We start from the raw sequence: 12,685 nt of genomic DNA, 5'->3' as shown, positions 1-12,685 counted from the left end.
AAATCCATACTTTAATAAAAATAATTTATTAGGTGATCCGATCACACCTAAACCAAAAAAGATTGGTGGCGACTCCATAATTTGTTTTTTAAAGTCGATCCCCGTTTTTCAAAATAAAAATGGTTTCGACGGTATATAAATAGAAATAGAAATATAATAAATAGAAAATTATAATAGTAGAAATATAAATAGATAAATAAAAATTAGATAAATAATAATAGTATTAGAATAACAAAATAAATATAAATAGAAACATAATAATAATAGCAATAATATATTAAATTAGTTAAATTGATAATAAAATAGCGAATATAAAAAAAAAGATTAAATCGAACCTTAAAACAAAATTTTGGGGCAAACCAAAAATAAATAAAAAGAAATGGATCAATTTGAATGTGCGAATAATAAGGAGGGACCAAAAGGAAAATAATCCCCACCCTCCAAAATGCACAGCTTCAAGGAGGACCAAAATACAATCAAAACAAATTTTAGGGCCGAAAAAAATAATGAAAACTTAATTGCAAAACAATAAAAAAAACGGAAGGGCTAAAAGCAATTAGACGAATTTAGAATAAATAAAGAAATTGAAATGAAATGGACAAAATTCCCACGTAATTGAAAGAGAGAATAATCCACTTCCAAATTGAAGTAAGAATACCAAAGTAATCCCCCTTTTCAAATAACAAAATACACCTATTTATATACATGGGGTTTACAAAAAATAGCCTAACTAATTTAATAAATTAAAATAAAATAAAAAGAATATCTTCCTATTTTTGGCTTTTTACCAAGTCAACAAAATTTGATAACTCATTGGTTTTCTTCATCTTTTTTATTTGGCCCCAATTTAATGATTGTCTTTCAATTTTATCCTTTTTTGGCTTATTTTCGACCGATTGCATCATTTGACTTTATTTATTCGGTTATTATTTTTTTTCGGGACCAGGCCAAAATTGGCCTATTACAATATTTATTATATGACTAAATATAAATAATTAAATATGTATGTTTAATAATATTAAAAAATATAATATTTTAAATATTTTAAAAATAAAAATAAAATTTATTATTAATATAATAATATTAAACTTGATTTAAGTTAATTTTTATATAAAAATAAAATTATCTATAGATAAGCTCTTTTTCGAAAAATAACTTACGCTTTTCAAAATATTAAGTCGCTTTACAGTAAAAATGGCTTATTTTACCTTAACTGTAAGTTATTTTCCGTTGACCAAACTATTTTTTGTGAAATAAACAGAGGAAAATGCTTAAAATATTTCCCATAAAACCTTTTACACATAAACAAATGGACCCTTAAGTTTTACACAAGTGCAAGTGAATCCTTCCCATTAAAAAAACTATAACCACACTTTATTAAACAAATACATAAAAAGAGTTTTTTACATTAATAATACGCAAAAAATAATTATGAAGATGGGGTGCTTTGTAGATTATTTACTAGAATGAGTTGTTTTGAATAGTGAAACACGAAGTTACCATGTTGCTAGACAATATCGCCCCCAAAAGTACACTCATCATTACCAAATGATTCCAGCTAAAAAATAAATATCTTTTAACTGGTATTGTCATCCTAATTAGTGACACCGAAATTTTTATTTTTCTCCTTAATTTCCCATTTTTGCTAACGCTATATTCAAGTATAAAAATACTAGTTTCACCATATAAGGTGGCAACACCAGTTTCTGTCACCTGTACGTCTACTTGGGTAGCGAACAAAGAAAAACAAATCTTTGTTTTTTTTTAATTGAAACAAATTAAAGGAGAAAAAAATTGAACTTTTAAAGTTAAACGGGAGAAATCTTAAGTTCTAAATAGTTGCAAAAGTCTCACATTTAGGTCCTTACAACTTTTAGAAATCAAGATTGAAGATCAAGAATAATTTTTTTCATTTCAGAAATCAAGTTTGAGTTGACGAGGTTAGGTTTTAATTATTTTTATGTTATTTCATTTTATTTTAATATTATGTATAATTATGTGACCATGTAGTGATAATAATTTTTAGTATGACATGCAAATTATTTTGTTTGATACAAAGTTTTTCATTGCTTTAATATGGTATAAATTGTTTTAATAGCAACTAATATATATTTTAATTTATTTTTCCAAGTTTTGTATAGAAGATGAATAATCAATTCTTCACATACGTCTATTTAGATGGGATAATTTTTCATACAGAAGTTGGTTTTATATTTGAATCACACCATCAAATAGGAATAAGGTTTAATAATAGCGTAAAACTTAATGAAATCAAACAAAAGATTGGTGCGAAAATCATTCGACGTTGTGGGAGGAGGATGTCCAAACTATTATACAAATTTACAGTTTCGTCAAATTCGTGCAAATCCATTTCTAGACAGGCTGGCCATGTTCAAGACATACATGGCTAGGTTAAGACAATCAATACTTTGTCTCGAGACTACTAAACATCGAACCTAAATTAGATTTTTCCTTGTTTTCGATCTCGAGACAAATCTTGAGACAATGACCCTTTTATCTCGAGACATCCAAACATAAAAGCTAAATGTGAAATAGAGGATTTGTGTCTCGAGACCTGTCTCGAGACATAAGTGACCAAGTCTCAAAAACATGAACTTTAATGTCTCGAGACACACTGTTAAATTTGGCTCTTTGAGTTTGAATTTGCATCCTAAATTCGTGTTTGTCCTTATTTGAACCCAAAACATTTTACATGAGATTGTTTATCATTACTTTATCGTGTTTATGCATATAATTGTGATTGTACAGAAATTATTATGAATTAATGACAAATTGTTTGATTTATTTATTTGTAATAGTCTGAGTTGCTACGGCAACGTAATGTGACATCACACATTCGGATTCAACGACCAGATTGGGTGTAGGGTGTCATAGTGGAAATTCGTGTATTGCATCCGCCACATTGCAATTAACACTAATAGGGACTTTAAGAATACAGATTGGCGTAAACAAGTTGTGAACATTGGTAATTCAATAGTCTTATTATTATTATTTTTTTATCTTTTGAATACATTAGAAACACAAAGAAATGATAACATGACTTGTGAAAATACGTATGCAGAGTTTGTTAATGTCATCTTGGAGTGTACATGACATCTACCCGTTTTAATTGTTTTCTCAGCTACGTTCTACAAGTTAGCAACCTTGAAGCTAAAAATTGAAGGGGGGTACAAACAAAGCAAATGGTGGCGGGACACGTCTACTGCAAGGAGATGAGGAAAGCGGTGACGGTCAACACATGAAAGGCGAGGTCGATGTATGTACAACTATATTCTCAGCAACTAGAAACTTTCCAAGTGATAGAGTTTGTTGGCTAGCGAGTAGGTATCTCGGCTAGGTTATACGGAGTTGATATCTTTAATAGGGGGTACAACCGTGAGTGGTTCCAATCTCTTTAGTACTCATGTACACACGTCATTGTGGTATGTGCATTTGCCCAGGTCGATTGTACGCAACATGTCAACAAGATTTACATGCTGGAACACACATTACGTATTTGGAATACAAGCTCTTAGTTTGCAGTGGTTTTGCAGTCATGGGTTCAAGTTTCATTCCACCAGAAGAAGATACTTTAACAACCCCATACATAAGTTTGGGATCATAATCATAGGGAAAAAAGGGGCTCACCAATACAATCAACTTATTTTTTCTCCATCAAAGTAGTATCCTTAACCTCATTGTCTGAAATTTGTGATAGAGTTTGGGGCAAGAAGACTTTCAGGGGGAGGAGTGACTATGACAGTAGAGAAAAGCTGAAACACGACTCGGGGCAACAATAGTTGCTGTGATTATATAACTTATTAATAACTACAACCGTTATCGCCCTGACTCGCGCTTTAGCTTTTTCTCCACCATCACAGTCACTCTCCGCTAAAAGTCTTCTTGCCCTTACTTTTGACAGAGGTTTCGGACAATGAGGTTAGTGATACTACTTAGATAGAGAAAAAGAAAAAGTTGATAATGCTGGTGAGCTCCTTTTCTCTATGATTATGATCTCAAACTTATATATGAGATTTATAAAGTATTCTCTTCTGGTAGCATGAAACTTTAACTCATGACTGCATAACCACCACCAACTAAGGGCCCAAGTTATACTTAAACCCGTGGACACATAACTACTATCAACTGGGAGCCCTAATTATACTTCAACCTGTGACTGTATAACCACCATGAACTGGGAGCCTGAATTGTAATGTGACATTTTCTAAGATGATTTCTTTACCAACAGTCAACCCCATTTGTTAGAATAGTTTCCATTGAGTCTCTACACCTATCCTTTCCTTTTTTTTTTTTTATTCTCGCTTGCTAAAGCTTTGTTCATGTTTATTTTCGTAAAATAATAAAATTATATGATTTGGTTCAGGATTGCCCATTTTTCATTCAAGGGTTTCTCTGAATTTGAAAGCTATCACTTAGTAGGTTTCCATACCAAGGCTCAATCCAATTAAATCCGTAGCGTTTACCAATTTTGTCATATCCCCACTCCCAACATGGGAAATGAAATGTGTGGATTTACGAGCGCCTTCGCATCACCATGAACTCAAACATAACTTAAAATTATTACAAATTCTCCTTAAAACACAAATACAAATAAATCATTCTCCTCAAATTTCCAACTAAAAAAAAAACAATTTTTGGAAAAAAGAAGGTGCCCAACAAGACACCTTTTCTATTCCTCTTTCTAAAATCGACTTATTAATTTAAATTTAAAAAAAAAAACAACCTAATCCTCTCATTAACTTCTAAAACCGACTTTTTAGTTAATTAACCCTGTAATTTTTACAATTATTTTATCCCCACACACCCGTTGTGAAAAGAAACAAACTTCATTCTCGACCTTTGAATGTACTAAACAAATGACTCATAGTAGCTATCATCGATGCTGCTAAAAGGACATAATTATTGCAAGCAAAAATATTATTAATGACGAGGAACACATTTTTGCCTATGCTACTATTACCCTGTCTGAATAAAAGTTACGAGATGAAATGCCACTCGAACCACAGTTATCTTGTTCTTCCCTAAATAGGCTTAGGTGCTGCAACTGATTGGACGTTAAAGGGATGAACCACTGTTTTTGTGCGCTCCACGGCAGTGGTACCTAACCCAGACAAACTTTGAATATTAGATATGACACAAAGATCATACTCTGCATAGGACATCCTAAAAGGTAAGAGGTTATTTAGAAATTAAATTCGGGATTAATGTAAATTAAAAAATTTAAAGATTAGCTGAAGGAATCTTTGTGAAAAGAAAAAAATCCCATGGAGAAATAGGTGAGACTTTTGATGTAAGCATCATGTTTTGGGTAATAAAGATCATCAATTCATCATCAAGACATATCAACTACTGGTAAATATTCTTTCAGGATTTGGCTTTACGTAATCATCCCTCTTACCAAAACACTTGAAAAAGCCTCTTTAAGCATGTTTAAAGTCAGTGAAGTGGTGGTTTATGATGCAACCCCCAACGAAAAGCCACATTGCCTCATCTCTTCAAGTCTTTACTTGAAAAGGTTTTCGCCAAACTTGAATCAAATCTTTATATAATAATTTTACCAACCAGTTCATCCAAAACCCAAGTCAAAGAATGAAATATTATATCGCTTAAAAATAATTAGCTTTCTCTTTTTAACATATTCGTTTTACCTTGCCTTTCGTTTCGAGGTTTCAACTTTCAATTAGATACTCAAAAAAAGCGAACAATTTTCTTTATCATAACTGTATATATATATCGATCGGAAAGATTGGATTCAGCTGCTGAAATAGAAAGAAAATCTACGGGAATAAATACACCTAAAGTAGCCACCAGCTATGACTATGATCTGTGAGGGGAATATAAATACAAGTTCTTAAGAAAAAAAAAAAACTAAAAGGTTTAGCAAACTTTTTTCTGGAAAAGATGATCAACCAGTGTGTGCAGTGCCATTGCTGGTATTGAAGTTTTTCTTTGAAGCTGGGTACTTGATGGCATTAAGTTCAACTTTGCGCAGAGCAGCTTTGCCCAGATCAATACCACATATATCAGACAGCCTTACAAGGTAGAGTAGAACATCTGAGAGTTCTTCACCAAGGTGAACTTTTTCTTCTTCTTTCCAATCAGGCAACCCTTTTGGGACCTCCCCTTTCCACTGAAATATCTCCGACAATTCTCCCACTTCACCCACCTTATATGAATTATCACCAAAAATGTGTCAAGAGTTTAGCCATTACAGTGAACAATAATCATGAATCTACTTTATGACATGTATATAATAATAGCAACAAAGAGAAAAGGGTAATGATTTCCAGTGATTCAGAAAATAAAAAGGGAAAAACTTGTTTGAACTTTGCAGGGACAGTTTGTCAAGTTTGACTCTGCGCAAGAAGCATTTCAAGCAGGCCAAGTTGGAAAAAGTGCAAATTCCGTAAAAACCCTAACTTGGACGTCAAGAAAGGCACTTAAGTAATAAGAGAAAATTGCGGAAAAGGGCCACTTGCAAAAGTGCAAGTAAGTGTTGTGATTTAAGGAAAACATGGCTTGACGACAAAACAATTAATATATCTAATAATCCAACTGGTTTAGGCTGTATTTTGCTTGGTCAAACTCAAATCTTCCCATACAGAAAATCAAAGAAACTACCCCCCAAAAAAAAAAGCAAAGAAAAAAGCTTGTAAGAGCTAACCCTTCCATCTTTCATGTCCCATAGAAATGGAAAGCATCAAATATTCAAAGACAAAACTTAATAAAAAAATCCCAGAAAAATAATAAAGAGAAAGAGCAAGAGCAAGCCTTATGAAGGTTTGGTTGAGATACGTACCAAGGCCAAAAGGAGATTTCTAGGGCTGTGAAACTGATCCCAGTCCCGTTCTTTGGCGAAGTTAGCCATTTTCTGCTTAAGAAGATCAAGACTCACGCTTTGATCACGTTCCTCAACTCCCCCAGTCATCTTTTTTCTAGCCTGAAAATTTTAGTCCCTTTGTCTAAACGGAAAAAGAAAAAGAAGAAAGGACTAAGAAAAAAGAAGCAAAAGATAGACTGATAAATGGATGAAAATGATGCTTGAGAGATAAGGGTAAAGAGTCGAGCGACAAGTGCAAGTGCAGTTTTCTTGGAAAAGGGCAACAAAGCTAATATAATGGGAAAAAAATAGTGTGGGGGAATGAAACCAGAAAACAAAAGGATGTTCTATTGTGTAAAGGCGTTGATGAATTTAATTCACTAAATATATATAGGGTGGGTACATAACCACATACATGTATCTTTCTACTCGTACAATGTCTAAATACAAGACAAAGTTAGCAGGGGTGAGCCCACAGGGATACAGCTACGACCTATACCGATTACTGACAATACATGATACCACGTGTCATTTACCAACATGGAATCTCGCGTCAATCTTTGGGCCACCTGATGTCTTCGTAGGGACCACGTGTTTTTCTTCCTAATTACTTTCATGGGGCTTGTTTGTTTTGGCAATGCTAATATATCTGCCCCTCGCCGGCACCGGCACCGGCACCGGCACCAAGGCTGAAGAATCAAAATCCAGGAGTGGGCCTGGTGGAATTGAATTTATTACCATAAACTTAAAATTAAAATTAAAATCCCATATCAAACAGCAAGCGTTGAGTGGGTGGCAGCTCCACATGTAAATTTTTAAGGTAATTTCCATTTACGCCAATGACTGAATGAGAGAGGAGAACAAATAGAATAGCAAGTACAAGTTGTGAAGTTTATATGATTAAGGATAACTGCACTTAAATATGTTTATAATATCTTTGTTATAATGGAAACCACTTTACTTAAAATTGCAAGCTGATTATGATGCCAACTAAGTTCATATAAAACTTTTAACTCAACTGTCCTTTCCTTTTCTTTTTCTTTTTCCTGGTAATCTCATTAATTTAAATTATTTTGTTTTTATTGTTTATGCGCCATTGAAAGATTTTGATTTTTTTTATATAAAAAAAAAAACTCTTTTGTACGTATTTATACATAGAGTTCCACTATTTTATCTTGACTCCACTGCCCCTAATACTAACATTCTTTGCAAACTTTAAGTTTGTTGGGCACGTGTCTACGGAACACACAGTCCTTTTTGCTTTTGGGATTGGCGTTCTGGGAGGACTTCGTACTTACTAGACATGTGTTTGGATGGCTTGTGGAGTACGTGGCCCTTTCAATGAGTCCTTTGGTGTATGCAAAGTGAGATTACGATCTTCCTTAGGTTCTTGCGAGCTGGGTCTATAACTTTGCCTTGTGAGTTGGACCCGCGTGTTGGTCCTACAACCTTGTCTTGTGAGCTCACGCGAATTTCTCGCGAGCTGGATCTGTAGCCTTGCCTTGCGAGCTAGTTTGACTTGTTATCTTCTCATGGTCGGGTCGTGGGTTGGAGGCTCGAATCCTTTCTAGGACTCGGATCTCAAGTTATTGACATATAACATCTTTTAAATAATTTTAAAAAATCTTTTAATGTGACATGTTTCATCTAATTAGAATGGAGATATACAAATTTAAATATCCTAATTTTGAATTTATTTCAATTTGATTTGATTGGTAGTTGGATTTATTCAACTTCAAAATAATTAAATTGAAATTAATTTTTTAAAATAAAACCGAATAATTTAATTTATACAAATTAATATGTAGTTCACATCCTAAACTGCACAAAGAAAAGTTAAATTAACTAATGTTTAAAATATAATATCCAAGAAATCTAAATAGAGTTCCAAACTCTGTAATTATTTCCTCCACTGGTATCTTATAATTGAAATTGTATTGGTATGATGGTGATTTGAATGGATCCTTATAGGAGCAAAAGTAGGCTTATCTTGTATGTCTTTTAAAGATTTTCCAAATGGTGATGTTACAAGCAACTCACTTATTTCAAGTTTCAAGTCCCACAATTTTCTGTTGTCCACTAATGATCCCGTGGACTTGAGTACGAGAAAGCACATGTCAATTATTGTATAAAAATTTAAATGAAACTCCATTTATTTTTATACAATATTTAGTCAATAAAACTAATGTGGGAAAAGGGTTTTATGATTATTATTATTTTTTATTTTCTTAAGAATTGTGGTTGTAGTACTTTAAATTTCTTATAGTGTTAATTATTTTAATAAAATTGATCTGGTTTAGTTGTTAAGTATTTTGGTGATGCGTTTACGGTTTTGTATTCAAATCATTTCCCTTAAAATTTTCATTAATTTTGGCCTAAAATCTAGCTTGCCACACCTAGCTTTTCTTTAAATTTTGTATATTTGTTATCATGTGTGAGGCATTGGCCTAGTTGTTAAGGAGGGATGTAAGCTCCCTCCTGCGAATTGAGTTTTCGACAATCTTCTCTTTAAGGGTAAGTAACAAAATGCCTTAGTTTTAGGGGTTAGTTGGTTTTAGCCATACATTGGCCGAATATTTTTAAGGGAGAGCAAGGGGTCAAATGCCCTAGATCGGGTTGTGTGTGGGTTCTAATGGGTTGAGGTTTGTTGTGGTGTGCAGAGCTTAGGTTGTTATTGTAGTGCTGACATTTCCAAAGCAATCAGGTGTGTGTCCTAACCCAACCTGAGTTGTGTTGTATGATGATAACTGAATGTTTTTGTGCTTTATTTGAAATCGTTTGATTGTGATTAGTGTTTTTCTTGCGGTGGCCAAATGTATGTATCCCCTAACTATGAAACTCAGTGTTAGCTGATTGATTGTGGGTGTGTTTTTGTTATGGCCGAATATGGGCAAGTGAGTTGGGTGTCATGATCAAGGTGAGTATGCCTTAGTATGGGTTAGTCGAATGCATATGTGCCCCTAACTGTGTTGCTAAATGTGTTATTTGCCTATTTTTGTTGGCCGAATATGTCAATGAGCATGTTTTTGATATGTTAAATTGTATATGCTAATGGCATGATTCTAATTTGTTATACTTGTATTTGAGCATGTCTGATTTGTGTATGTGCATTGGGGTTGGGATATGTATAATATGGAGAAAGTTTTGGCAGACTACAATCTGCGAATCTAACGGTTTAATCGCAAATTTGATTTTGGTAGTAATCTGTATTATTTGTTCATGGAGGTAATTCCACATATATTTGGCAGCTTGTCTGCATAATGTTTCGGTGGCCTATGACCACCTTGTCTGGTGTGTTCGATGGACGGAGATGGTATGTAGCGGTTGGGGGTAGGATCTATTTTGAATGATACTTTGCATTGCTAAGCATACCATGTCATTTGTTATCTGATTTGATATGTTATAATCTATGCATTAATTTTACTCTCTGTTATGTTATTGGGCTATGACACACACTGGGCTTTTAGCTCACTTTGTTATTTTATTTTCTCAGGTAATCCTTAGGATTAGGATTGGGCGGCGCTCAGGAATTTTGATTCGAATTCTCAAAATGAACTGGTTTTAAATAATTATTTAAGTATGGGCTTTTGGATTGTCAATTATCTTTATGGACTTTTATTTTGGTTTTGGGCTTTGACACTTGGTTTAGTAGGTTAGTTTTAAACGAGAAGCATGATTTTTCTGATAATTAAATAAGGTAACCATTTAAAAAAATATATTGGTAAGTAACTAGTTTTTCGCTGCAAATTAAAAGGAGTTTTTCAAAAAATATCCAAGCTAATAATATGATTTTTAAATTAATTTGACAGAATAATAGCAAATGTTTTTGAAAATTTCTCACTTAGCAAGAGTGAGGTTTTCGTTTTACAAAAATATCTACACAAGATGAAATAAGGTTAAATGGGGTGTTAAAATGGTGATATTAAATTTTGTCAACATCAAAATTAGAATCTCTCATCTACCAATAACATACAAACAAAATCATCTTTATCCCTTCTATTACTTTAACTTCATTTACAAGTTACAATCTCTCTCTCTCTTTTAATTATTTACATGATTATGTATTTTTAGTAAGATTTAATTCTCATGGAGTTTAATAATATTTTATTATAATGTAAAATTAATTTTTTATATTTTATTTTTTTCTTTATGATATTTTTCATAAATAATGAAGTACACTTCTTACCTCTTGTAACAACATCTTTCTTTAAAATTGTGCAAAATTAATTCTATTCTTAAGTGAAATAAACATAATTTTTTGTTAAGATATTATTTTTAAATTCTATATAAAAATATATTAATCCTATTTTATTAAATGAAAATAATTTTAATAAATAAAATCACATTTCTAAATTGTTTAAATCACAGTAATTAATAATATTATGTTTTTATATTTTGAAAATTGAAAGGTTAAATATGATTTTAATATCAAATATTGATAACTATTTTCTTATAATATTTAAAATTAGATAGATAAATGAAATTATTATAGAAGATTAAAAGTAACATTTTTAATTTTCTATCAAATTGATGATATGCCTTAAGCTTTGATTGAAGTCAACTTTTCCAGATAAAAAGAGAGAAAACACTAGTTTTAATATATAAAATAAAAATGAGGTTGCTTTGGACCGTAAAAGGTTGAGATGGAGAAATGAAAGATTTTATTATGCTTTGATTTGTCTGATATATTTGTCATTTAGTAATTTGGGTGGAATGTTCCATCACAAAATTTGACTGACGGCTTTTCCAACCCAGTTTTGTTTAATATATATAAATCTTTGTCAAATTGTGTTTAGATAGATATTGCTGTTGATCCATATCTGCTTTATATATTGTTGAATGGAAGCCTCACTTCAGGCATGTCCAATTTTGTATGAATATATGTACACTTGAGCTGTCTATTTTAGGAGTTATAAAATTGTGAAAATTTGTTTATCATAAAATCCCAGCAAACCGTAACCCTAAACCCATAAACAAATTATAATAATTGTATGTGATTATCAGGTTGTGTTTAGAATATTAAGTTTGTAAACGTATGGATAGATGCTAACCTCCAAAAATCTGGGCAGACTTCTTCCCAATTTTCCTCTTTTCCTATCTTAATATACAAATACCCACGCGATTTCTTTGCCTTCTAAATTATATTAATACGACCAAATAAAAGTGTTCACATATATATATATATATATATATATATAATGAATTCAAGTCTTCTTTAAATAAAAATTTATATTCTGAATAACAGAAATTAATATAGAAATTTATCAAATTCAATTTTAAATTTAATCCAATTTAGTGATAAGATTAGGAGGAATGGAATTGAATGTTTCAAGGTGATCAGTGATAAAAATAACATGTTTTAATCCTTTTTTTAATGCATTTTTAAATGATTATTTATGCAAATTGGTGAAGTTTATCGTTCTAATTCTTTGAATTCATGTTTTTATATTTAAGAGAGCATTTAGGAGCAAAAGCAGCGAAAAACGAGCTAAAATCGGACAAGAGTAGATTTCTAGAGCCACACAAGCTGGGCTTCCCACACGAGCTAGACACACGGCTATGTGCCAAACCGTGTCGATTTTGCGATTCGCATCCCAAACACGCAAAAAAAACCTAATTTTTAAGCTTTCTAAGCATTCTAAAGTCTAGAAATACCAAATAGAAGAAGAGAATATAGAGCAATTAAAGAATATTGAAGAAAACAACTTGAAGAACACCATTGGAGTCAACTCTGAAGCAGATCTTGATTAAGATTGAAGACCTCCTTTTAATTTCTTTTGAAGTTTTTATGAGTTTCTTTATTTCTTGTGGTTATTCTGACTTCGAGATGTTTTTATTTACTAT

The 12,685-nt window shown here is 32.0% G+C and overlaps 1 protein-coding gene across 1 annotated transcript; it reads right to left on the bottom strand.

The window, feature by feature from the left end:
- Positions 1–5,726: 5,726 nt before the first annotated feature.
- On the bottom strand, positions 5,727–7,225 carry LOC108472868 (uncharacterized). The gene is made up of 2 exons (XM_017774426.2): positions 6,821–7,225; positions 5,727–6,187 (listed from the first exon to the last, which is right to left on the bottom strand). The coding sequence occupies exons 1-2, from the start codon at positions 6,947–6,949 to the stop codon at positions 5,927–5,929; spliced, it is 390 nt and encodes a 129-aa protein (XP_017629915.1). The 5' UTR covers positions 6,950–7,225; the 3' UTR covers positions 5,727–5,926.
- Between the last annotated feature and the right edge of the window lie 5,460 nt (positions 7,226–12,685).

The sequence above is a fragment of the Gossypium arboreum genome, chromosome 11, assembly GCF_025698485.1.
Source record: "Gossypium arboreum isolate Shixiya-1 chromosome 11, ASM2569848v2, whole genome shotgun sequence".
NCBI classification, from domain to species: domain Eukaryota; kingdom Viridiplantae; phylum Streptophyta; class Magnoliopsida; order Malvales; family Malvaceae; genus Gossypium; species Gossypium arboreum.
This window is presented reverse-complemented; position numbering and strand designations above follow the sequence as displayed.